Source organism: Xiphophorus maculatus, chromosome 11 (genome assembly GCF_002775205.1).
Source record: "Xiphophorus maculatus strain JP 163 A chromosome 11, X_maculatus-5.0-male, whole genome shotgun sequence".
Taxonomy (NCBI): domain Eukaryota; kingdom Metazoa; phylum Chordata; class Actinopteri; order Cyprinodontiformes; family Poeciliidae; genus Xiphophorus; species Xiphophorus maculatus.
In genome coordinates, this window is record NC_036453.1 from 11,150,631 (window position 1) to 11,176,744 (window position 26,114).

Consider the following 26,114-nt stretch of genomic DNA (forward strand, 5'->3'; position numbering starts at 1 on the left):
GGGATTTGGATCACTTTCTTTCTAAACGCTTCCTATATCCATTGTTAGATACATTTTTATAAAACTGATTTAGGTGCAGCAAAGTTGGCTTAGCAACTGGATAAAGATGGTTCTACTCATTATTACAGCTTTGTTATAAAAACATGAATACTTTGTGAGGTGCTTAAAATTTCATATTGTAAGAAAATGATGTCTGCAATAAATTGACCCTGATTTTAAAACAAAAACTCTCCATTAACATCAACTGCCTGTGCTGGGCAGGTCAAAGTTGTATTATTCTTGAACAGTCAGTCATGCCCTCCAGGTTGGGGAGTCACAGAAAATCAGTACAAGGGCCACAAATGGCCCCTGGGCTGCACTTTTAACTCCCATGGGTTAAATAAATTTTAATTTCTGAGGAAGAAATGTGTGGTTAATAAAGATTTCTTAAAATATTTTTGGCAGTGTGCATCTGCTGATTGCAATTTCCAGCTTAGCCCTGTAAATTTGATCTAGCAGCAAAATTTCACTGCTAGCTGCAATGGAATTTATTCAAAGTAATGATACATTTTGCACAATTTAGAGGAAAACCCCTCTATCAACATATTTATTTGGAAACCTTTATCCAGACAAGTTAAATTAATTTAGGAGACTCTTTCTCTCTCTCTCTCTCTCTCTCTCTTCCTTTCTCTCCATCTCTCTCTTTCTCCCTCCTACAGTGCCTCAGGTGAACCCCACCTTCTTCCGTTAAGCCAGCCCTACTCTGATTGGCTGAAATTTGTGTCAGTCATGCCCTCCAGGTCTATACTTGAGCTCAGGTAAAGGCTACCTGAGACCTCACAATTATCAGGAGGACTGTGGATTACACCGTCTGTCTTCAGCCTCACAGCAGCGCAGTTAAAGCCAGTAATCATAAAGGCCCTGGCGCGTACAAAACCCCAGTTTGTTAATACGAAGAGGTTCCTGTTTTTATGGCAGCGGGAGTAGAACTGGCCATGAATCCGCCGCATTTGACAGAGGAAAGGGCGGTTTTCACGCAGCTGAAGCCCGTGAGGATGTCGGGAGCGGACGGCGCTGAGGACACGTCCGTGTTTGAGGACGTCAAACCGCCGGTGAGAATCTCTGCCGACCCGCTGAACTCCAGTCTCGGCCTTTCTGGGTTTTTAATACCTTCTCCTTATATTCTCGGGTCTTATAAACAGTCGGTGATGCTGTAAGCTGGTTCAAGCTTCGATTCCTGTTAAATTACCTTTTGTTTAACGGGCTGCACAAAACGCGGCTCACCTGTAAAGGCAGGTTAAGTCTTAAAGCTGACACCTGACAGGGTAGAAACGCTCTAATAAACCTCAGCTATACGCAACACGAATTATTTGACAATTCCACTGTTTTGGAGATAGGTAGAGTTCTTTTAAACTTCATTTGCAAAAATGTAGATTACAAAAAAGCCATGCTAAACACCACATGTAAAACAACTCTCAGGACTCATAGAGGACCTTTTATGATAAACAGGGTTTTTAGAAGTGTGATTATGTTAAAGTTGTTTCAACTTAAATATTTTGCAAACTATATACAAAGATTGGTCAGAGAGAAGCTGTTTGCACACCTTCAGGCCTGGTTTCCTCAAGTTCTCCTCACCAGAAGAATCCCTTCATCCAGGAGGATGTTTGAGCTCATCCTGAGAGCAGCTTCAGTTGAGCTACTATTTTTGTCCCGTCCTATAAAGTAATCTCATGCTCTCATGCAGCGTGACATGTGTTCCTGAACATTTCAGGAAGTAAGTCATGGCTTATTGCTCACAGCCCATCACAGTGAGAGTCAGAAGCCCCTTTTGGCCTGCGTCGTAAACACGGACAGCCGGTGACAGCACCAACATGCAGCTGCATTAAAGTTACATGGCTGTACAAAGGCCCTGCGATCGCAACACGGCGCAAACTGAAACCGAACCCCTTTTGTTGTGCTCCAGAGTTTGGTCACCTGCCATTGGTTTTTGGTAAGCAGGTGGCGAATCCGAACACCTAAGGCTAAAAAAACCCAAAAAAAACACTTCCCATGTGGGCAGCAGTACACAACTGGTGGTTGGCGATTACGTTTGCAAAATGTAACATCCAGAGTGCATCTAGTACCTGCCAGGTGTGTAAATCCTCAATTTCACATTATTTCTTTTACTTGCATGCAACACGTTCAGGTCTTAAGTATCATAGGCAGAATGACCTGGATGTTTTTTTTATTGTAAACTGGGAACACGAGAAGCTGAACGCTGTGGTTGTTTATAAAAAGCAAGAGAGGATTTCCTGTCATTTTGTTTTCTGTCACCGATAACCCAACAAACATTTCATCTAAAACACTTGAGTGTCTCTAGGTATGTGGTTGTCTTCTTTAGGACAGCTCTCTATCTTTTTGCAGATTACTGTGGGACTCTATGGGAGCCATAAACATGAACCACTTTACAGCCCTGACCTGTTTGTGTGCTCATAGGATTCCATGAATCATAATGTTCTACTGCTGAATACCTGAACCTTAGTGGGCCAATGCAGCATTTTTCCTGTTAATAATTGACTCAATTATCATAAGACATCATTTTGACTTGAACGGTTTAACAGGTTGTTGGCGCTACACAGCAGGTTGCAGTAAATAGTGTCTTTTGTTCCTTTTGGGGTCACTGTGGAGCGTGTGCTTGGGGTGAAATAGCTTGGATACGTGTTTCTCTTTTCTTGTTTCATTGCTAGAACCTACGACGGGCTTTATGCAAAAACATTACGTCAAGTACTCAGAGGTCTGGCTAGGTGAAATTGTAACCCCTCAGGCAAATTTTTGCAGGCGGCTGCTTTGAAGAGGTTTACCTTATGTGCTCTTTGTTCACCAGAGGTTTATCCGGTTTGTTTCTCAAATTGGTCGCTTTCTGTAAGAGTTTTTTTTTTTTTTAAAAAAAAAAAGCTCTTCCTTCCGTTTGTTTTGCTCATTTGACTCAAACGGTATAACAGTTGAGTTAATGGAGGGGGGCGGGGGAAAAAATGTCAAAATCCCTCCTTTGTCTTGTTTTTCGACTTTCTTTATTCTGTTCTCAGACAGGTCTTTGTGTAATTGTGTCGGTATTTTTTTTAAACAGCGCTTAAGTCGACTGTGTCGTGACAGCCGTATGTTGCTCAACCTGTCTGTGCAGCGCCCGCATCTCCGCCGTCCTCCCTGAGGCCAGAGAGAGCACGAGGCAGGCCGACCTCATGAGAAAGTCACAGCCGTGATGAGACCCTCATGAGTCCAATTCCTGTCACAAACAGCACTTTGATTAGCTGCCAGGGTATCGTCTTCACAACTCCAGTGAAATATTAAGGTCATAGTCGGGGTCCTTTTGCCCAAGTATTTATTATGTTTTGTTTAAATTCTTTATATATTTTTATTTTAGTGTGCAGAAAGGAATCAAAAAATGAACATTTCTAAAAAAACATTTTTTAAAATTGGCCATAATAAACAGTTGATTGAATTTTTTTGCTCAGTGTAGCATTATTCCATGCTGAAAAGCAAGGGAAATCATTAGCATGGTCCAAAGGAAACCCAACTCCTTCCTTTGTGTGACCTCCCTCAATTACTGAAGCAAATATTTAGTTATGGCTAATTAGTGTCCAACATTAGCCAGCAGCTTGTCATCAACCTCAACATCAGAATACCCTCAGATTCACATGCAAACACCAGCAGAACCAGCTGGGAGCAATGGAAAATACAAAATGAAAGAGTTTAGGTTTTGTTCTGGTTCACCGCAACATGTCAGAGCTTGACACAGTTTTGCACCCGACATATATAATTCTTGCTAATCATTGACATCTCGAGCAACCTGTAAAGAAATATGAAGACAAACAAAATTCCAGTTATGATTGAAATATGTCAGATTCTGTCATTTGCTTTAGCTTTGGAGAAGCAAAGAGGGAAGTAAAAAGTTCCAACAGTTTTGTCACATCGCTATGAGCAATTTTGGATTTAGACATAATGGGAGTTGAGGGATTTTGCTGGATGTAAACCCATAAGTTGGCAGGTGTATTGTCAGTATCACTATAAACATATATTTTTACAGCTTTACCACTCTCTTAATTGACTAAACCTGGAAAGAGAGACAAAGTCCAATATTTATGACTCATTCTCCTTTCAATGACTAAAAAAATATGTTTTTTTATATAAGTTTTTCAAGGTTATAAGTGTAACAGTAGCTTTGTCTTGTCTTGTAATTTTGGAGTGTGGCTTGAAATAAAAAAATAACTTGTAATACACACAACTCTTTGTACTAATGTAAATATAAATCTCTTTCTCAAAGAAGCAGATAGCTTCTTTTAAAACATTTGAGGCATTAGAAGAATGCAGAAAGTAAAAGAATAACAACCCACAATGTTCTGTTATTTACATCATTTTTACCTTGAGGCATTGTAAGTAATTTTCTCTCTAGAGAAATATTCTGCTACACCGGTTCTGTTAAGGTCTGCTTGGATTGGTAAGAAATCCACTGTCTGACGCTTGAGAACATCAGAGCATACATTTAAGTCAAACTCGAGAAATCAAGTCAAATTTATTTCGGAAGCATGTTTGAAATGTAAAGTAAACCAGACAACATGATCAAATAAAACAGTTTTGCATAAAAAAAAGAGAAAAACCTGAGGATGAATTAATAAAAATGATTTTCTAAAACATACATCAAACCTTTTTTAAGGACCCTTGATTTGTTGCCACTTAATAGAGGGACGTGTTTGAAACCTCTCAGTCCTTTGTCTTTTATGTGATATATTAGCACATTAGCAAATGTGTTAAGAAACTTTCTGTTTCTACTGTCTACTTAACCAAGCGGATTGTTGTTTTTTTTTCTGTTGAGTCTTAAGTTGTTCAAACTTTGGTTTAACATGATCAAAATGGGGGTGGGTTTAAAGATTGCAGTATTTCTGTTTCTACTTAACAGAAAGTTACATAAACAACAATTGCAATATTAGTTTTTATAAACAGCTAAAAAAATGTCAGGTCTCAAACCCATCAGTATTATATAGTAATTCTGAAACCTGGTCTCCTTTTTTTCCAGCTATTTATGTTCTTTGTACAAATTAGCGTTAGCAACACAAACTGTTCTTGGTCGCTGTGGATGTTTTATTTTTTTATCTCTCTGCAGGTGTAGAAGCAGATTTCTAGGTTGTTTTCTTTTTATCCTTCTACCTCTCCTCTTTTCTTAACTCTTTTCCCTCTTAACCTTTTGCCCCACCGTTCTCCATTCTCTTTTTCTCTTTCTTTTCCATCTCTGTGTCCATTGTATTTGAAATGACCCCAAAGCAATCTCTACTACAGTTTTATGTCAAGTGGGGCATTATAGCGAAAGATTTTCTTACTAGTGAAAGTAAATCTGTTGGGCTTGTCTAAGGCACTCAGACAGCAATTTTGATTGCTACACTGCTGGACGGGATGTAAAAATAAAGAAAAACACAAAACTGAAAAAAAGGTAGCACTTAAAATTTCCATGAGTTGTTGCTTCAAAAATGAATGATATTCTTGTATTGCTAACACAGAGAAGGACAGAGTATAAAAGATATACACCGCTAAAATCAAATCTCTTCCTTTTCTGTTTCATCTGTTCATTTACACACCAGCATTAGCTTTGCAGCTAAGCTAGTTGATAAGAAAAAACAAAAAGTAAAATGTTTTTGGTTTTATTTATCAATAAATCTTTGGATTGTTTGCCTTATAAGTTGAAATCAAATCATTAGTTGCCTCTGCTTTGGATCAAGCAATTGCTAGTGTAGCACAGCTACTGTAGCTTGAACAAGTAGTTTGAAAGTAGCAAATTAAAAAGAGTCATAAACCATGGGTTTCAAAATGTCAGTTTTGTTCTTTGCATATTTAATGATAACCTCATCATATGGATAATTACATTGTTGTCTTTACTCAGAAGTCAGAAACTGGATCTGAGAATGATGTCGTAGCCAGTTTAGCTAGTTGTACGTCGGAAAACTTGAAGGGTTGCTAAGTAAATACTGCTTCTGACTTTGAACTCAGATATTCAAACAAATATAATGGCTTTAATGTTGCCGAAAAACAATATCATCCTAACATAGATAAGGAACTACTGTGTTACTATCATTGAATTAGAACCTAAGTTTCCAAATTATCTGCACTCCACACTGGAAAACTTGTCCTAACACTTTTTCTATTTAAAGTAAAACAAATCCACCATGCACAAATACTTTCATTATATTAGTATAAGACATTGATATGAAAAAGCCAGTAAAGATAAATTGAAAATTCTTTTATATGTTTCTGCACATAATATATAATGGCTGCCTTTTTTCGGAAGAAGGCAATTTTCTGCTTTTGTGTGTGTTTTGTTTTGAAAGGCTGCAAAGATTGCGTTCATGATGAGATTTACACGTTGCAGAAAAAAGTCTGAGTTAAAAGTCACGTCCAAATTACGCCTACCTAGTAGATTTGATGTTTACAGTCATTATCCACTTTCTTCAGAGCGTGGTGCTTTAACCTCCCGTATTAGAAGCTCTTTACAGTCAGATCAGTCCATTATTCTGATCTGGATTATGGGAAATAAGTGAAGGGAATGAAACTTCTTCCTAGATTCTTGTGTCATTATGTCACCTGTGAGTTTCCTGTAAGACTGACTGCAGACGACAGGATAAGTTACAGAGTAACTTCATGGAGCACAGATCAAGAGCGTGCTGCCAGTCACGCCCACTGATTCCTGAAGATCAATACTTCAGATAACATCCAAATGTACTCCAGGGATTTTATTTATTTATTTTTTATTACCCTGGATTTTTACCGGAAGTTTCTTTTGGTTCTGTCCTCCAAGGCCCGTCCGTCTGTGTGTTATCAGACTGAACAGCCTGGTTTTCCACGCGACTTACTGCCAACAGACGTTCTCCATGCAGCCGAGGTTTGACATGGTTGTGGTTTGACTAATGATTTGACTTTCAGGACAACACATGCAGGTGATTTGAATACAAGTGAGAGCCTCTGCCGTGTGCGTGTTGCAGCTCGTTGGTATCCTCGCAGCAGTGGGTGAGGTGGAAGCGTGTCTGAGGAAACATTTGTATTTTTTTTTCAGTCATCTAGGTAGATTTAATTTTTTCCCTTTCCATTTTTACTTGGATATAAGGTCTTTTCTGTAGATCTTGGTATCGTCATGATCATCTCAACCAAACAGCAGACCTGTTTTAAAAATGTGAAATCTTACTTTCATTTCCCAGAAACACAAACGTGAGTTATCTCTAATCCCTTGGCACAGTTTGTTCCCTCCACATGTTTCACTCATGTGATTCATAGTGTGTTCAGTAATCTGTGTCCGTCCTGCCCAGCCACGTCTCCCTCCGTCTTCAAACAGTCATATTTCTGTTTTCTATTGGCTCGTCAAGAAAAGCTGTTGCTCTAAGGGCTGCAAACAAAAGGTGAAATAAGTCTTGAAAGTCTGAACTTGTTATTGTATACGGATCCCTTCAGTTTCCTCAAACAGTAACAACCACTGCCAGCCTAAAGGAAGGGGAACTTAATTATTTTTGTTTTCATTTAGAACAAAAACAGAAGAGACACAATAAAGTATAGTTTAAATATTCAAAAGTGAGTAAATATATGCAATGATGGCAAAAAAGAGGAGTGCTTTCTAGGTACTTGAATGTAATTCCCCAAATAACACAATTAAAAACATTAAATAGAAATTATTTAATAAATAGAAAACACAAAGAAACAAATTATAAAAGGAAAAAGGATTAAATGTTACATTAATTATGACAAGAGAACAAATTGGGATGAAACAAAAATAAAATAATTTGAGGCAGAAATAATGAAAGATGAAGGTAAATCTATAATAATAAAAGGAAGAAAATAATTATCGTCCAAAAATGAGTGCAAATAATGCAATAAAATAATAATAATAATACAATGCTACAATAAGCAGCACTATAGATGCTACACTCAGCATATAAATCTTCCGGCTGTAGGTCAAGACAGTACCATGATAATAAAATGTACCAGATGGCGTTTGCAGGGTCAGCAGGGGTTTGAGTGATCATCAAACGTTTCATGAATCATGATGGTTTATTGTTGCTCTGGTGTGTCAAAGTGGTGGTAGAGCGATGTGCTAACACGGTGCTATCCTGTTAGCATGTGGCTGCATCCTGTTTAAAGAGGGAACAGGAGATGGAAGGATCGTCACGGGAACAGGTTGGTCACACAGAGCTTTATAGTGATTGGAAAAAGAACATAAACTCTCTTCAGTCTCTGTTAACTGTCAGGCTTGTTTTTTTTATGTAGTAAAATTATTTTTACTTTCGTTGAAAGCTAAACAGATTTCTCCTAATTTTCTTTCCTATCAGAAACCATAAACCCACATCACAGCCTCAAAGGTTTGATTTTTAGCTCCAATGACCTCAACAAAGGTTCTCCTCTTAACAGGCCTGCTGGCCCCGGTGCAAATATATATATTTTTTTCTTTTTCTGTTTTTATGACAATCCAAAGGCAAATAACCTTTTGCATTCCTGAAAGCCATAAAGCAGAAGTGGTGTGCAGCCAGTCATTCTGCAGTTTGCTTTACCCGGGGGCGCTTTTGGTAAATGGACAGAAAGTTGATTTTGGAATTTTCAAACGATATCAGGTGCATCCACCGACAGTAAGAAATCCACAACTAAATAAAGAAAAAAAAAAGTATTTTCTGTGATTGGCTATTCAGCAGAAAGCCTTAATGGAGACAGATGTTCTGTCTGCAACAGAGCAAATCTAAAACTTCTGGAATGATCTTTCTGCTGCACTTGGAGCTGAATTCTGCAAAACCTCTTTAAGGATGGAGGTAAAGGTGGGTGGAAGTGGGAAACTCCCACTCCGTCCCATAAAGCAGCTGATAAGAGACTGTTGTTATCAGGCTGAAAGATTCATAGCGCGGCTGTTATACATTTCTCTAATTATTAACTGACTCACCGCCTAAAAATATTCTCCATGTTTAACGCATGAAACAATAGAGACACATTCTGAGCTGAAGTCCATCGACTAGTCCTGCTTCAGGCGTTCCTTTAGCTTAATGAATCGAAGACTTAAACCAAACAGCATGACCTCGGCTTGCAGCAGAGAAATCTGGAGAAGTTTGTTAGCTTTGGGAAAAGTTATAGCGATCAAAAACTAACCAAGACCAAGGTCACCTTAGGGTCACCGCTGCCAGCATCCACTGTAACAGAACCTGGTTCTGTCCAGTTCTGAGAAGGACACAAGCTCTCTCTCTTTTTGGAAAGAAACAAAGCGACTGTTTTTGTTTTCCACTTTTTTCCCACTCAGAAAATACAGAAGTCTTTTCTTCTCGGCGGCTTTCTCAGATTGCACTGATCACACAGCGGAGGGAGTTCAGCTGTGACTAATGATGGACATCTGACCTGACCCTGCAGGGAAAAGGCTGCAGGATTCATGCATAGATGCATGTAAAAACAAGAAAACATGCAAACGGCAACGTGTAGAGAAGAGTTCAGGATGGGTGGATTTCTTTATTTGGGAAAACCAAGAACTTTCCATGATTTAGCAGCTTTTAGGGTAAATCTGACATTGTTCTGGAAAGATGCTTTAGTTCGTTTCCAGAGTTTAATTTCTGCATTTAAGTTGGGTTAAGCTCTGGACTTTGACTAGGTCATTTGCAATACATTGAGTGCGTTCTTTTTCAGCCATTTTTATGGCTGTTGTAGCTTTGAGACTGATTGTTCTGTTGGTAAACTAGTTTGGGCGTAGATTCAGCAGCTTTCACATTTGACTTGGTAAATAGTTTGGAACCAAGACGTCCAGGTCCTCTGGCTGCAGAACAAGCCCACATCATGACTTCTCCACCACTGTGCTTGACTGTTGTTCTTCATTTCATCTGTCCTGTTTGACCGTTTTGCTGCATTCAGATGCAACTTTGCAAGCCATTGCCAAAAATCATGCAACCATTTTGTTTTAGAGAGAACCAGTGGTCATACTTTTCAAACAAGCCAGACTTTGTCTGTTATTGTCTCCTGTCACAAACTTTAATATTTAGTGTGCGACCTGAGGACTGAAGAGTCTGATGTTGTTCTCTGCCGGGCCGTTGATCCTGGGGAAAATTGCCAACTTTCTTAAATGTTTCCACTGCAAATAGCTTTTCTTTTTGCAGAGTGTCAGATCTATGTGGTTTACACATGGCTTTACAACCCTTCTCAGATTGATGGGTGGCATCTGTTGCTCCTCTGCTGCTTGCTGATCTCTCTCCACCCCAGTCCGTTATACTCTTTCAGTTGGAATAAATGTAAATAGGACTTGGTAAAGATTATATTGTCTTTTTATATCCTGAAACTTCAGAGTGATGATCAACTGAAGTGTTTAATTTTCTTTAACGTCTCTTTAGACAGATAAGTACGACAGTGTATTAGGGCTATTATTGTTAGAAAGTTTCCCCTCTATTTTTTTCTGCCAAAAAACAAACTTTTGACTTTTCAAGCTCAGAAATGTCCAACAGACAGTCGAGTGCTTGTGCGTTTAGTGCAGATGTTTTCCTTGACCTCCATCAGCGTCTCATTACCGTCATTTGCTCCAGACGGCTCTTGTACAAATGAAAGACGAGTTCATTAAGTTGATTTTCTCACTGATCAACGTTCTGCTTTGCAGAACTCAAATATGTGAAGTAATTGCGTATCCAAGAGCAACAGTTAGTTTGCGGTTTAAAGCTCTAATCTTCATATTTCTAATCAGCGGGTTTCTCCCATCACTTTCAGTTTATGCTGATGTCCCTGGCAGATTAGTTGTCCTCCTTTGTGCATCACACATTTCTCTTGCTTATTTTAGCTCTCTGGTTCTGTCCGTTGTGTGTCTCACTGGCGTGTTTTTGCATGCTGAGCCCAGTCGTCCTCCTCCCCTCGTCTTCTGTAAGGATCGGATTTGTCTGGCAGGTTTATTTTTACCCCTCAGTGTTTAGGTTTTGCACCGTCTTTCTCATGCGTTCAGCCTTTGTTTTGGTTTGTCTGAGAGCTTTTTTTTTTTCTTTCTTTTACTGATTGTCTCCTTCATGCATCAACCCCCAGGCCACGCCCAGGGAGGGATCTCACTGAGGGATCTCACCCGTCTGAGTGTGCAGGTGTAACGCGTGTGAACAGTCAGGACCTCTTAGAATCTGTGCATATTTTTAAACTTTGTGCACATGGGTGCGTGCACGTGTGTGTGTGGTCTGTGCTGCAAAGACTCTTTACTCAACAGCTCGTGCACTGCCTGCTTCATGGACTCTGAATGATACACACCAGTTAATTAGGGATGAAGATCAGATAATGGCTCCCAGTCAAACACAGGAAAATACCTGTCGTTTATTTTACTCAGCGCTGAGCATGTCCAGTCCTGCTGCGCAGAAAAATGCCTCTGTGTTCGCCACAGATCCTCCAGCTTTAAGGCTGAAAGAAGAGACAAATAGACAAAAGCAACGTTTTGCAAAAGTCGTATAAAAAGCACAAATGTCAGTGTAGTTAATGTGGTGGGCATTCTTCCGCTAATGCATTGCACTAATAGCAGAGCTAGTTTTTCATTTAGCGCTGTAGGAATTTTGCTTACTTTGAAAACATTTACTGCACTCAGCTGGATGAATTTTTTAGATAAATTCTAAAGCTCTAATTTTACTCGCCTGTTTTGTAAACTTCCTGTGGAATAATGTTTGACATCTGTGTTAAAGTTGTTGACTGTTAGGAATTCAAGTAGTTATACGTTTATATCCATGCACTTATTTTGAAGTTCACCCAGCATTTCTGTTTCCCCAATGACTTGATTTCAAACAAGAAACACAGGAACAAAATAAAACACAGACAGTGGAGGACATGATAATAAACCTAAAAATAATATGACATAAAGGTTGTAATCATTCAAGGGTAGATATTGGAATTGAAGCTTTTTCTAAATACGGTGTTTGTATAGCTCTTTAGCATTTCACCACTAGCTACCATGGTGATATAGCACTTTAGCAAAACTTACATTTATGATTTGTGCTTTATGGTTAGCGCAGCTAACTTTCTAGGTAACGGTGCCCACCACTGTTAAGCTAACACAATGTTTTTAATGATTGTGAAGATTAAATGTATGAATAAAAGTACTAATGAAATCCATAGCAACCATTTACCATTAGAGGAACCTTAGTTAGCAGCAACCTGAAGACCAAGGAGCACAGCCAGGCAGTTCAGGGAGGAAGTAGTGGAGAAGTGTAAAGCAGAGTTAGGTTAAAAAACAATATGTCATGTGTTAGAATGGTGTAGTCAAAGTCCAGACATAAATCCAATTAAGAGTTTGTGACAAAACCTGAAAATTGCTGCTCACAGATTTCTCTGTCCAATCTGACTGACCTTATTCAATTTTATCTTTATTTTTCACAATGCAACCTAATCACAGCATACGGCTTCACCTAATATCCCAATAAAATACTGAAGTTTGTGTTGCTAAGGTGACAAAATGCAGAAAGGTTCTTGGGTTAAGGCAACAGTAATTTTCCTTAGTGTTTATAAGTCGTTTCATAAAGTGTATGATAATCTATTTGGCACTTGTTGTCGACTGATTGCATCTTTGTTTTCTTATCTTTAAAGAAACTGAATCTTAAAACATGTCACCTCCTGCCCTCCTGTGATTTATTTTTATTTTTTTCTGTTGTCCAAGGAAGCACAGTGAACATGCACAGGAAAATACTTGCAGATGCTAAGAGTGTTGCATCTCTTACAAAACAGAACACCTCCTGTTACAAAGCAATGATTTAAAAAGCTGAAAGTTGCTCCCTAAAGTTTAACTTCTGCTATTTTCATTTCAGATTCAGCTAGAACTGGATAAGTACCTTCCCCAGATCAACAGCCCCCTGCTGACCACCTCCACAGACATGGAAAAGAAGTACAGACGAGAGAGCGCGTCCGTGGTCGATGAGTACTTCTCAGAGGACAAAACTCCCACCCCTTATAGCCTCAACATCAACCTCATCCTCCCCAGCACCACCCACCTCCGCACAGGCCTCTACAGGCCCAGTAACCCCAAAACGCTGACGCCGCAGCAGATCAAGACAGAACCGGGCCTGGAGGTTCCCTGCTCCCTCCCTGCCACCACCCAGGCGCTGCCAGACTTCACCTCAGTCTTCAGCGTGCCGCCGGTGGTCAACAACGTTTTCATCAAGCCGGATATGAGCTCCACCGGTGGGGTGACGGTGTCCACTGCAGCTCAGCAGCAGCAGCAGCCGCATTTAGACGCAGAGCTGCAGATCGGGCCGCCGCCGCCGCAGCCGCAGGTCTACCACATGCCCATCGCCGGCTCAGACCTCAGCCTGCCACACAGCGGCGCGGCGGCGCAGGGCTCCGGCGGCGGCAGAACCATGCTGAACCTCGGCGCCGCCGCTTTGCCAACAAACAACGGCGGCTACATGATGCACGCCGAGCACCAGCTGCAGCAGCAGCAGCATCACGGCTACTACCAGGCATCAACCCAGCCCACGGCGCCCCACAGCCTGCCGCCCTCACCACCGAACTCACAGCCAGGCAGTCCGGACGGCCAGCCAGAGCTGCTCACCCTGGGGACGCAGCCGCCACCTCCGTACCAGCAGCGCCTGGGGGGCCTGAAGGTGACGGGACTCTCTGCCCACGCACTTCTAATGACGCACGGCCAGGGCGTTCTGACGGGGCCCAAATACAACCGACGGAACAATCCAGAACTGGAGAAGAGGCGAATCCACTTCTGTGACTATCAAGGTGTGTGTGTGTGTGTGTGTGTGTGTGCGTGTGTGTGTGTGTGTGTGTGTGTGTGTGTGTGTGTGTGTGTGTGTGTGTGTGTGGGCTAAACATAGACACAGCTGCATGATTGTGAAGTAGAATATCATCCATGATTTTTCTTTTATTTTTATTCTGGGCTCAATGGAAAAAAAACAACAAAATAAACAGATTTTGTCAATTCCCAGCAATAAAACCATTACCCAGGTCAGTGTTCGATTGAAACCACCTGCTGTATTTAGCCAAGTTTTAATGCAACAATTAAAAGCAGATTTGGATGAATCAAGGTGTAAATTAGAGTATAAGTCAATGAGTGTAGATGTGATTCTGTTTACCATGGAAAGCTGAAAGCTTTGTGTTGCATCTAACTTTTTACTATTAGATTTTAACTTAAAAGTCTTAGTTATTTTCTCATTCGTTTCATTTGTGTTTGCATTCTGGTCACAAAGCTGCTTGCAGGGCAGTTCTCCAGTCAGCATCCTGCATGCAACCAGATTTAACAGCTTGATAAACAAATTGTTAGCAACTGCAAGTTTCAGCACAACCACTCCAACAAGTTTGTCCGATTTGCAACCAGAGTCGCTGTTGTGTAAACAAACTGAAATCCAAAAGCAAAAGCGCACAAACACGCAAGATGGTTCAGGAAGGATTTTCCCATCGCCAGCATCCTATTAATAACGCAACAGAAAAAGGAAGCATGCACGCCAGCAGATTAGGGCTGATTTTAACTCAATAAGAAAAGTTTCCAGGCAGATTTGAAGACTTTAGTCTTGTTTGTCTGCACACATTTTTGCAACACTGTTTATTAGGGATCATATGGAACAATAAGTTTAAAATATACGGCAGCTTGTTTAACCTCCTGAACAGATTTTATCTTTTTGTTTTTCGCCTCATAAGAAACTGATAAAAATGAAGTTTCGCTGCAAGATTTTAGTTTTTCTGGATGTGGATCTTCTACTGTTTAAGCTTAGCGGATGCTGCAGTTCTTCAGGAATACTTGTTGTTGTGTGACGTTTGTTGAGGACGTCTCTGCTTCCTGCCTTGCTCATCAGCTTCTCCATCGTCTTTTCACAGGTTGTACCAAAGTTTACACAAAGAGTTCCCATCTGAAGGCTCACCAAAGGACACACACAGGTGAGAAAACTCTTCCCAACTGGCAGAGTTCGACTGACATGGCAGGAAATGGGTGTATTTGTTTGCCATTACTTCCTCATTTTCTGTCTGGTCACCGTCTGTTTATAGAGGAACCTTTCATTTGTTTATTTATTAATCCAGAGTTCTCACACAATCTGGAAAATTTTCGTTCCATCTTTACTTCCTTTCCTTCTCCTTTTGTTTCATTTTATCCTTTCTTCTCATCTTCTTTCCTGCCTTCTGTCCTTCTTCCCTCCATTTGTCCCTTCTTACTTGCCTTCTTTCCTTCTATCCTTCCTACCTCCTGTCTCCCCGTTCAGTTTCTTCTTCATCACTCTGTCTGCTTGCTATTCTCCTTCCTGCTTTCTGTGTTTCCTATTCAAACTATTTCTCCTTTTTTCATCAGTCTGTTTCAGTTTTTCATGGTTAAAATATCTTTGATGATGATTATAATAATAATACTTTGTATTTACTCTTAAATACCAAAAACTGACCAATAACCAAAAAAGAAAGAATGTATTTTGGTGATGAGAAATTTATAGGAACACTGAAAGTCACTTTAAAAATGTTATAAGAATGATTTGAGCAACTTCTCCATAAAGTGATATTTGATTGTATCTTACTAATCTTATCAGTGCAAATCCATGACTACACTGATGGCTGCTGTCCATCGCCATCTTCTTTCCTCATCAAAAGGTTTAGAATAAAATAAGTTTGGTTTGCATCCTTGTCTTTGTGCACCTTCTGACCATTTTTACAATGAATTCAACTAAGTAAAAGTCAAGCTAGCAACTGTTTGATTTTTGACAAGCTCTACAGGAGCTAACACGTGTTTAGCTTTTTAGGTTTTCTTGATGTCCATCATGGCGACTGGGCTGTTTTCTAAAGGCGCGTCATGTGCTGAGGGTCAACAGCGGAAGGGAAGTTTTAGGAGATGATAGGAAAACCTGCTGTGGTTTACAATTTGGAGATGGCAGCTCTGACACCAAGACCACTTTAAAAAAAATCCAAGAACCTCTGGCTGCTTGGAAATGGAACCATGAAGCCTGGTTCAGGAGTGATTTATGGGCTCAGCGGCTGCAGATCACTGGATTTTCTGGTTTTATCAGTCACAAGATGTCTCTCAAAGCTGCAAAACAACTTGAAGATGCGCTCCATGATAACGTTTTGAGACTCAACAATCTTGTTTTTGCATTATGCGTCAACTTTAAGCATGCAATGTCAGCTTTTTGTAGACCTGCTTGTTCTTCTGTCCCAACTTTTTCATGTCTAATTGCAAAACGGCAAACACCCACTCAGTCATACTGGAGCTATTGTCCTTCTGATGGAGCCACTTTAAGCTTATTTATTCAAATGTTGCACGTTTGTCCCTTCGCCAGTTTCGATACGCCCTCAAACAATAATAGAGGTGAAGAACAGGAGCGTAATTAAAATGAAAATGACGTTCAGGCGATTTTAGTGTTTGTTTTTTTGTTTTCGTTTTGTTTTTTGTCTTCAGCACATGTGTTCATGCTCATACTTGTCCGCTAAATTTCCCGAGAGAGGGAGAACAAAGAAGGGAGGGAGGAGATCAAAATGAAGAAAAGAGAATAAAAAAAGAGGGAAGACGTGCGATTAAATGAAGACCAAACCAGTTTGTCCTGCTTTTCGGCTCCTTTTCAGCGTAAGCAGATGTAGGAAGGTAAAAGGGGCTTTGCCTGCAGAATGGGGGCAGGCTGGTTTCGACGTTTCCTCTTGGTAAGGCGAAACCTGCCGATTCCCAGCGGCCTCGGCTCAACCTGTGTTTTAGAGATTTACTCATGCGATTAAAAAGCTGCGCGGCTCCTTCAGCGCAGAGGTTTGAACCCGCAGCGAATGCGGCGAGCAAACAGAAACAGACCATAAACGGATAAGATGAGACTTTATGGATGAGAGCGGGGAAGTTTGGCTGTTAAAGCAGCAGGACACGGCAGCACAGTGCAAACAGACTATATGTAATATAGTGATATGTAATGAGAATAGTAAACAAATAACAGACACATGTATAAAAAGATTGACCACTGTGTAGTTCAGGCGTCTGTAGCCTTTACAACCTAAATGAGACGTTTAGAGCCGCAAATGTTCGGAGCTTTTGAAATAAAAAAAGATGACTTACGATTGAAATTGGGATGTTGAAATTTATTTTAAAAATTAATATTTCCAACTTGATGGCAAACGTTATCACTGGTATTTTTAGTGTCATTCTCTCATGGAGGAATAACGTATTACATGGGAAAAAATGCTTGACCACCATTTGTTAATGGATTTATATCTTAAACAGTAGTTGATTCTTTATAGTTTAATGTCAGAGTTATTACAAACCTTTGCTGAAGGTCCAAAGAGCCACTTGTGGCTCTGAAGTTGCAGAACTGTGGCAGAGATAACAACAGAAATTATAGCTCCAATTTTGGTCAAAATATATGAAAATGTACTGAAAATGCCCTGTCTCTAGCAGCACTATTTCCATTTTTCTGACTTTTATCAAAATCTATAAAGTGACCTTAATCCACACTTATCCAGGTGTTTTGGATTATATGATCCAGCACCAGACTGTTTCACCTCTGACCTGTGAATTATTCACACATAAAAAGGCTTCTAAACTAAAACAATCCATTACTAAAATAAAAGCATAAATCATGTGTTTATGAATAATGTTGCTTTGTTTGTTTGTTGCTACCACTGATGATAATCAGTAATATCATCATTATTACTGATGATAATCCAGTACAATGATATGATGAATTAATATTTATGACCCCCGGTATTTACGCCCGTGGATCTTCTCATTACGTTTACATCTCATGTATTTCAGCTCTGATTCATCGTTCTTCCCCAGCCATAGTTGTTGTTTCAACTTTTTATCTCCAGATATTTTAACAAGATTTTTCTAGTTTTCCATACCTGTTTATGGTTCGTGGTCAAATATCGATCCACTTCCTGATGGGATCAGTTCTACTCTAAATGAGTTACTTGGAGTATAAAACTTGTGTGACGTTTACGACGATGCTTTGCGATTTTTCTTGGTACTTAATTGCGGCGATCAGCAACTTTCACATCTGACCCGTTTTCTAATCAGATTAGAAGATGATCTGATTCTTTTTATTGCAGCTCTTTTAAGTCTGTTTCAGATTCCTGGAAGAAAAAGTTGATTCTTCCTTCCAGAGTTGATTTTGTGAAGTGGTGTGCTTGTGCATGTGTGTTTATATGAAAACAATATTTTAATTTTCTTTCTCAAGTGCAATCCATTGCTTTCATGCTTGCTTGAGATTCTACAAACAAACCAGGCTGCATCACCTGCAGGTTACCAGCCTGTGGAGGACAGGAGCAGATTATCTTTGCTTGATATTTGTCTCGTTTTAGTCGTCGAGTAGATAAAGGCTCGTTGCTAAGGTTCACACCTGATGTAAGGCTACAGAGTGAAACTTCTTGATCTAGGCTTTTGTTAGAAGCTGAAAATCCTTTTTGTACTTTGTTTAGAAACTTCAGTGTATTATGTTGGATTGATTGAGATTAAAAACAGCGTTCAGCACTGAAAGTCGCCCCGTATTCAGTTGCTGTATTAATGATAGTAAGGTGGCCTGCATTAAAAATCCAGAAATCTGTCCGTTTGTTTTACATTTCTTTACCTCTAGAATTGAATATCATGCCACGTTATATCCTGTTACAAAGCTAGCAACTGCTAACCAATCACAGGGAAGAAGCAGAATTCATGGTGGTGAATGCAAGAAATGGTGATCTTATCATTATGCCTGAAAGAACATTTTAGATTTTTTTTTCTGCTAGAAATAACAAGAAAAGAAGTCAGTTGAGGTGATTCAGAGATCAGATCGGGATTCCTGCTGGACGTCTCTCTCAGAAGTCTTTTTACCCAGCATGCAACTGCTATGAAATATTTGTGTCTCTCTCCTCTCCTTAAGTAATAAACTGGTCCAGGTTTAAAAACACTTTGTTTTTAATGCTTTTGTTTTGACAGAATCATAGTTAATAATTACACCAGCAGCCATTTCACTCATGAGTTAACAGAATGTTAATCATATCTGCCGTCAAGCATCGGACTCAACAGTAAAAGTCTGTTTCTGTGGAAGTGAATCACCATCTACACCTTTATCGGAGAAATCGGCCCCTCCCAGGAGCTCCGAGAAGGGAGGGGGGGTTAAAGGGCCAACCTTGGCCATGGCCGCCTCAACTCTTCACTTTGACTTTAAGTTGTGTGTCGATACCTAAAGAATGCAATCAGCCCGATTAGGTAACCCTCCAGCCCTCTTCACAAACACTAACCAAGCTGATAAAACTTGAGTTTATGGGCGTCCTGAAGAGCCTGAAAGTGTTTGCTCTTTGACTCCGTTAAAAAAAAAACAAAAAAAAAACAGGCAGAGACGTTGTAAAAATAAATGATTATACTTCATTCATATTACACCAGTGTGTACAAGTCTTGTACGGCAAAAAACTGAAAGCCTGTAATCTTAAATTCAGCTACTGACGCATTGAAAAGCTGACGAAGTGCAAGGAATGGTAAAAATTTCATAATAGAAACATTGACAATAATTATTTCTAAATCTAAATGTAACTTTAGGCTTGAAATGTTTACAAAAACTCAAAGTTGTAGAATTTTTCAAAAGCTCTATGTTCTTCCTAAAGTCATTTCTGTAAAGTGCGTGACATTTGTGCGGAAATGTGTAACATTTTTAACTCCTAGTCTTGTTGTCATGGTAATCCATAAGGTCTAAGCTGGCCAGTTTGAAAACTGTTCAGCCGCTCATTTCAAATTTTCGCTTTCCCTGCCGACAATTTTCGTCCAATCAGAGATTTTGTGCAAGACATTGAGGATCACAAGCAGGTTTTTTTTTATTTTGCTACAGTTAAAAATGTGGGAAATAGTTTAAAAACTAATGAATGTCTCCTCTTTCTTAAAATTCTGCTCATTTTTTTTATATTTTCATCGGTGGGACCTTCATGTGGTAATTCCCTGACTGAGGTTGTAGCTCTGATATAGTAAGTGGTACTGCTTTAACAGTCTCACTGCCTCAGAGGACACATTTCTCTTTGGTTTGCTGTATAAGTTGTACACAAAGTCTGAGAAAGAAGACTTTATTTAGAAAGGTTTGGGTATGGTGAGAACTGGTTCACAACTTCAGGGAGGGACGAAAGCCCACAGACTTCTGTACTAAAATTGGTAAATTGCAGAAAAAAAAATACCTAAAACATAAACTGTGATTTTTAGTTCATAGTGCACAGCAAAACATATTTCTCACTTATTAATCTGGCTCTTATTAAAAAGCCGCAAACAATCATAAACTTTTATGTTGAAGCAGGTTTGGTGCCTCCGCCTGGTGAATAAAACCTCAAACACTTTAGAAGAAGAAGCGACCGATGTCCTGTTGTTGTTGCTTCTTAGCTTCTAGCCCAGAGTGACTTAACAAAAATCAACCTTAAAAACTACAAACTACAGTACATGCCTGTATTATAATAACACATTCATGAAAGATCTTTTTTATATTCTGAATCTACAGCTCAGAATAAATTTAAGCAAAGAAAATTCACACAATTATTGTTGTTTTGATCAAATCTTACATGTTTTGTTTACTATTTAGTAATAAATGATAAAAGTACAAGAGATGTATTTAAATAAAAAAAATGAGAAGAGCATTGTTTCTAATCCAAGTGCTTTCAACTAGTTTGGTTTAAAAAGAAAAGAGAGAAACGGAATCGCACGAATGGGAATTCACCTGACATATAAAGAGGAAGAAGCTGAGATATTCGTTCCCTTTTAAGATGTGAGACTTGAAGTTTCTCAGAGAGGAAATGTGTATCTTCCATATAAAGTCCCCGTCAGGCTGAATAAAAGCCTTTCTTTGTTCGGATTGATTGATGCACTCTCGCCGCTCGCGGTGTGTTTTGTTGTGATGGCGTGGGTGAGACTGTGCGTTCATCCATCATGGCTTATGATGTGGTCAGAGTTCGTGAACCCATTAACACACGCGTAAGCAATACTGTAGTTTGACCGTTTTTCTAATCGGCCACCTGATCAAACAGCTGCTGGCTTCCATTTACCAACGTCTGCAAAGGCCTTTTAAGAGCTGATTCCCTTTGTCTTTATCGCCAATTTTTATTTATTTATTTAATTTTTTTAGCTTGATGCAGTTTTCAGCTTTGAAACGTCGTATAAATTGTGTTGCTAATCTGCAGGATTTTTCTTGGGGTTGAAGACGAATGCAGGCGGCTGTAGATGGATGACTTTTCACCTGCCCTTTTGGCAGCTTGTTGAGGAACACATAGCAGTCAAGTATGTTTGTTCTGCGCTCCTATGTGTCGTATTTCACCGGCTCTCAGGGATAATAGTCTTAGAGAGCCGACTGTGCTTCTTTTGACCTCAACAGCACAGCGAAAGAGCAAAACCAAACACACCTGTGGCATTGAGGGGCCTGAGCTTTTCATATTTGTACTTAAAACTCCTCTTACATACACAGAGAGTTACAATGTTCTCCATATAAGGAAACCCTAGAGCCGTTCGAGAGTTTTGATGATATATTTTAGGGGATTTTGGGAAAAGACCAACATTGGTAAAACATGATTACACCAAAATTTTTAAAACCTTCTTTTGTTTTCCTCGCCGCCCACTGTTTGCTCTTTGGACTCATAATGGCTGCCACTACGTTATTGATGGAGGCTATCTAATCAGAGCTAACAGAGTCCATGCTAATAACGAGAACATAAGCGACCCACCAGACAAAACAGAGTCAACTCTTCACATTTTTTGATAGAATAGGAAAAGTCAGTTTTTGTAGAAACATTTAAAATGTTTTGCCTTCAGTAGACTTTTTGGGTTTGGTCATTTTAACTATGTTCTCTCTGATTTATTCCCAGACATTATTTTGCACCTCAGCTATGAACTGTTGCATTTTTTCCTCTCTGTCATGTACATACCAGCTTTTTTTTCTTCTTCTTCTCTTTGTTGATGATTAGCTCAGGTGTTTGGCTTTGGCACGTCGCGGCACAGCGGAGAAATGTCAGCCTTTGGGTGGGGTGGGATAACTGTCGAGTTAGATTTACTCGGCTTGTTTTTCCGCTCTGCTTTGAACCCATTTTTCACAGGTTCTTTGTCATCAAACCTCCTTACACATATTGGCCCTTTTATTGTAAAACCAGTGGAACGTGTCTTGTTTCATAGGATCAAGATTAAAGGTACAAAAAGATGTTGCAACAGTCGGATAAATATTGTTTCAAAGGATCTCTGTGCTGCACACTACACGTGATTTTTATTTTTATTTTTTCTTAAACGATTAGAAACTGTTTGCGGGATATTATTTATTATTTGCTGGATATTTGACCGTCTCTTGTGAAATTGCAGATTTTGTCAATTTTAAACAGGCTGAGGTTAATGTTAGCCTGCTTTATTTTCTTTAAACCCAGTTTGGATGTTATTGTCGTCATTTCTGGAAACTTCATTGAGTTTTTTTGGCCAAATTGACAAGAAGTATTTTGATAAAGAGTCGAGCTAAAACCATCAAGATGAAAATGTTACAGGTGTGTTGCACTAATTGTTCAATCTCACCTCACATAGATGGATAGGTGGAATTTAGACTCTACTTCAGGAAGCTGATCTCAAACACAAACCATAACGGTTTGCTTTTTTATGAATAAAACATTTTAAAATTGTGGATTGGTTTCAAGAACCCCAAACTCAAATAAAAAAATCTTTCAAATACGAACTACTTGGATATCTAAGTTTAAATGGGTTTTTTTTGGATAAAGAATAAAGTATACTCACAGTTTTACCAGCATTAAACACTGTGTTTTACTCTGGTAATTGCATTAAAACTGTGGATTTAATGTAAATAAATCTTGGTTTTCTAAATATCATTTCACTTATTCAAATACTAACATGAACAAGTGCTTTCTGTAATGATAAAATATGTAAGTGTAAATAAAGGAGTGACTACAACTTTACCCTTTAAAAACAAAAGTAAACTGTGCTTGCTCAAAAACACACATTCATTTTCAAGAAACCTAAATTCAAACTGAAAGACAACATTTATTTGGCTCATGTTTGTGTTATTTATTTTTATAAATACTTCAGCAGCATGTGATTAATGTGATCTCCTGATATTTGATTATCAAGCATCTCAGATTTTGAATATATTGATATAATCTAAAGGCATATTGCAGGTTATTGCTTACATACTGAAATTTTGTTCGTGAGAAAAACTATGGAGGGCAAAAAGACGATTTTTTACTTGCCATCCACAGCCATGCTGTGGAGAACAATTCTGTTAACCAAATGAAGGCAGGTGATGTTGGTGTGACTCATTTAGTGCAGTGTGCCACAGCAAAGGGAAATTGATGCAGTAAAACCATTAAATAAGACTCAAAACCACTCGTATTTTTCTTTTATCTCGCTCTCTGTGTCGGCTTTATGCAACACGAATGCCCGTGGGAATGGTCCGATATGGATATGGATATGAACTTTGGTTTATTTGTAGGTCTATCACTGGTCTGTACGAGGTGTAATCATGATGTCGAAGCATCCTGCAGTGTGCTAATGACAACGCGTTGTCCTTTTTTTCACTTCCAGGCGAGAAACCGTACCGCTGCACGTGGGAGAACTGCGACTGGCGCTTTGCCCGATCGGACGAGCTCACCCGGCACTACCGGAAGCACACCGGCGCCAAACCCTTCAAGTGCGTGGCCTGCAGCCGCTGCTTCTCCCGCTCGGACCACCTGGCTCTGCACATGAAACGCCACCAGAACTAGAACCTAGCTGCCTGTGGATCCAAACCAAAACAGTCAAATAAAGAGAGCAGTATCCACATATCGCAGCCACTTGTCTGGACTCTGGTACCTCTTGACTCAAACACTCCAAAGAAAACCTAGGGGTGCACTAAAGGACCTGATTTTAACATACAGGTTAATCATTTTGTAGATTGATCTTTCCTGAAGATCGCTTCCAGGTTTCAAGAATGGACTCCAAAACTCCTGATTGTCTTGGGAATCTTATTTTTCTTTCCCCTACAAAATGACTGTTTTTATCTTCCAGCTCTCTGAGGTATGAACTTTCAACGAGACATGTCCTGCCTGTGTACATACATGTGCATATGTCTGTGTGCGTGCGTGTGTCTGTGTTTTTGAGAATACAGCGAATGTATTGAGCATTATACTTGATGACTTTTCTTTTTCACTGAACGCGATCCTGAGTAATATTCTGTGTTTTGTGACTTCCTTGTGATAAAAATAAAAACCTCCAGCTGAGGGCCTGAATGGGGAAAAGAGGCAAAAAAAGAGAAAGAAAGAACCAGCAGATGAGATGACGCAGCCCTCCATGGAGGGGTTAATCATAAGCTCGTTAGGCCTGTTGCAGCTCAGGTAATTCCTGTCGAACCCACTGTTTGTATCCTTCATCCCTGTTGTCACGGCGACTGGAATATCACCAGATTTTCTTTTGCAATGTTTTTCTTTTTCTTTTTGCGCTGCAGTCTATTTATTTTTGTGTGTTTTGCTTCAATTCTCCTCATATTTGTTTAACGCTTTAGCTCTGAAAAGGCAGACGCGGGTGGGCAGAGCTTTTATGCAATCAGGTTTGTCCTCCTGGTTGTTTTAATGCATCACGTGGCAGAAAAATGACTCTCAGGCAGGTTAGCATTCACTGCGTTGTGTAAGTGACTGACTGATGAGGCCTGTGCAGCGTCAGGGCCACACTTCCTACGTGGCAGATTTGACTTTAGACTTCCGATGCTGTCTGGAGAAATATGGGAAAACCCGATTCCCCTAAGAGAAAAGTACTCAAAAGAAAAAAAATGTATACTATTCATTTCAAATTCAGTTGAAAAGTACTTAATTTATCCCAAATGAAAATTTGATGTTGCAGCTTATGTCTTCAAGTATCTCCAAAGACTTGTTTTGGGTTGTGAAGGATCTCCAGTAGCAGTCAGTCTTACAATGAATCTGAAGATGTCTCTGACTGAAGACTGGTGCTGTACGATGGCCTCATGACTGTCATTACAGCTCAACATCCGGGCAGCAGAGACAGTTTTCCACTGTAAGACGTCCTGGATGACATTTTGGCAAGCGCTGCTAATCCACTTCATTTGCTTTTGCCACACCTCTTTAAATCTCCGTCTGGTTGTTTGGTTAGAATTCGACCAGAGAGACGTTGGACTTAATCCTTGCCCGTTACACTGCAAAACCACAAAATCTTAACAAGTATTTCTGGTGTTTTTAATGCAAATATCTTAGAATACCTGAAGTAAGTCAAACTAACTTACAAGTAACTTTTCAGCAAGACATAGGAGCTTGTTTTAAATCCTTAGTTGATATTGATGAGAAAGTACTCATTCCATTGGTATATTATTACACTTCTAACCTTTTTCCCTTGTTTTAAGTGAAATAATCTTACTTGAGAACCAGTACTTTTGATTAATGTTAAGGAATTATTGACTCGAAACAAGATTTATATCTTGCTGAAAGTTACTCGTAAGTTCTGTCTTATTTCAAGTGTAGTAAAATATTTAAGATAAAAACACCTTCTCATAGTTTGTGTATGTAGTGCGTGATTGGTGGACGAGATCATTGTATCTCCATCCTTTTCTCTCTTGCTGTTTGGCTTCTGATCTTGGCCCAATTTAAATTAGTGGCTCAAAACCTGAGTAGTTCTAGAAATGTTTGCGATTGCCCTGACTGATCCCAATGAAAGATTTCACTCCATGGAGGCTGGCTGTCTGATTAATTGATTTAAGTGAAAACCTTCCTGTTATTTCAACAGTATGATTGTTCTACTTGTACTTGTTTTTTCTTATTTTGTCACCAAGGAAGAAAGTTCTCCTGTCTCTCTCTTTTAAAGAGACCAACCCACTGTGTACATAACTGCAGTCTTAACCAAAGTCTCTGTAAATATTTGTTTTATTTACTATTATAATATTAATATTTTTTTGTTTCCTTTTTTTTTTTAAAACTAATGGGATTTTAGATTGGTTGTTTGTGAGAGTTTGTTTAATTTTGTTTTGATACCTAATGTGTGTAAGAGAATTATCAAATTGTTGATGTACAAATTCTAAAGAACAATGGTTTGTGTGTCTTTCTGTTTGTGCAGCAGTGATGTTGCAACAGAATAATAAAAGATTTTTGGAAACTATTTCAAATTCTTAGTGTTGCTTATTTTGAACTGTGTTCAAAGGTTGATTGGTGGAGTAAAGTGAAAAAAAAAAAAAAAAAAAATTAAAATGTCCTCCCTGCCTCATGCACACACTCATACCTGAGTGCAGATT

At 39.3% G+C, this 26,114-nt stretch overlaps 1 protein-coding gene across 1 annotated transcript; it reads left to right on the forward strand.

The window, feature by feature from the left end:
• Window positions 1-821: 821 nt before the first annotated feature.
• LOC102222518 (Krueppel-like factor 5) lies at window positions 822-24,298 on the forward strand. The gene is made up of 4 exons (XM_023342662.1): window positions 822-1,091; window positions 12,765-13,686; window positions 14,779-14,838; window positions 23,429-24,298. The coding sequence occupies exons 1-4, from the start codon at window positions 951-953 to the stop codon at window positions 23,605-23,607; spliced, it is 1,302 nt and encodes a 433-aa protein (XP_023198430.1). The 5' UTR covers window positions 822-950; the 3' UTR covers window positions 23,608-24,298.
• Window positions 24,299-26,114: the final 1,816 nt, after the last annotated feature.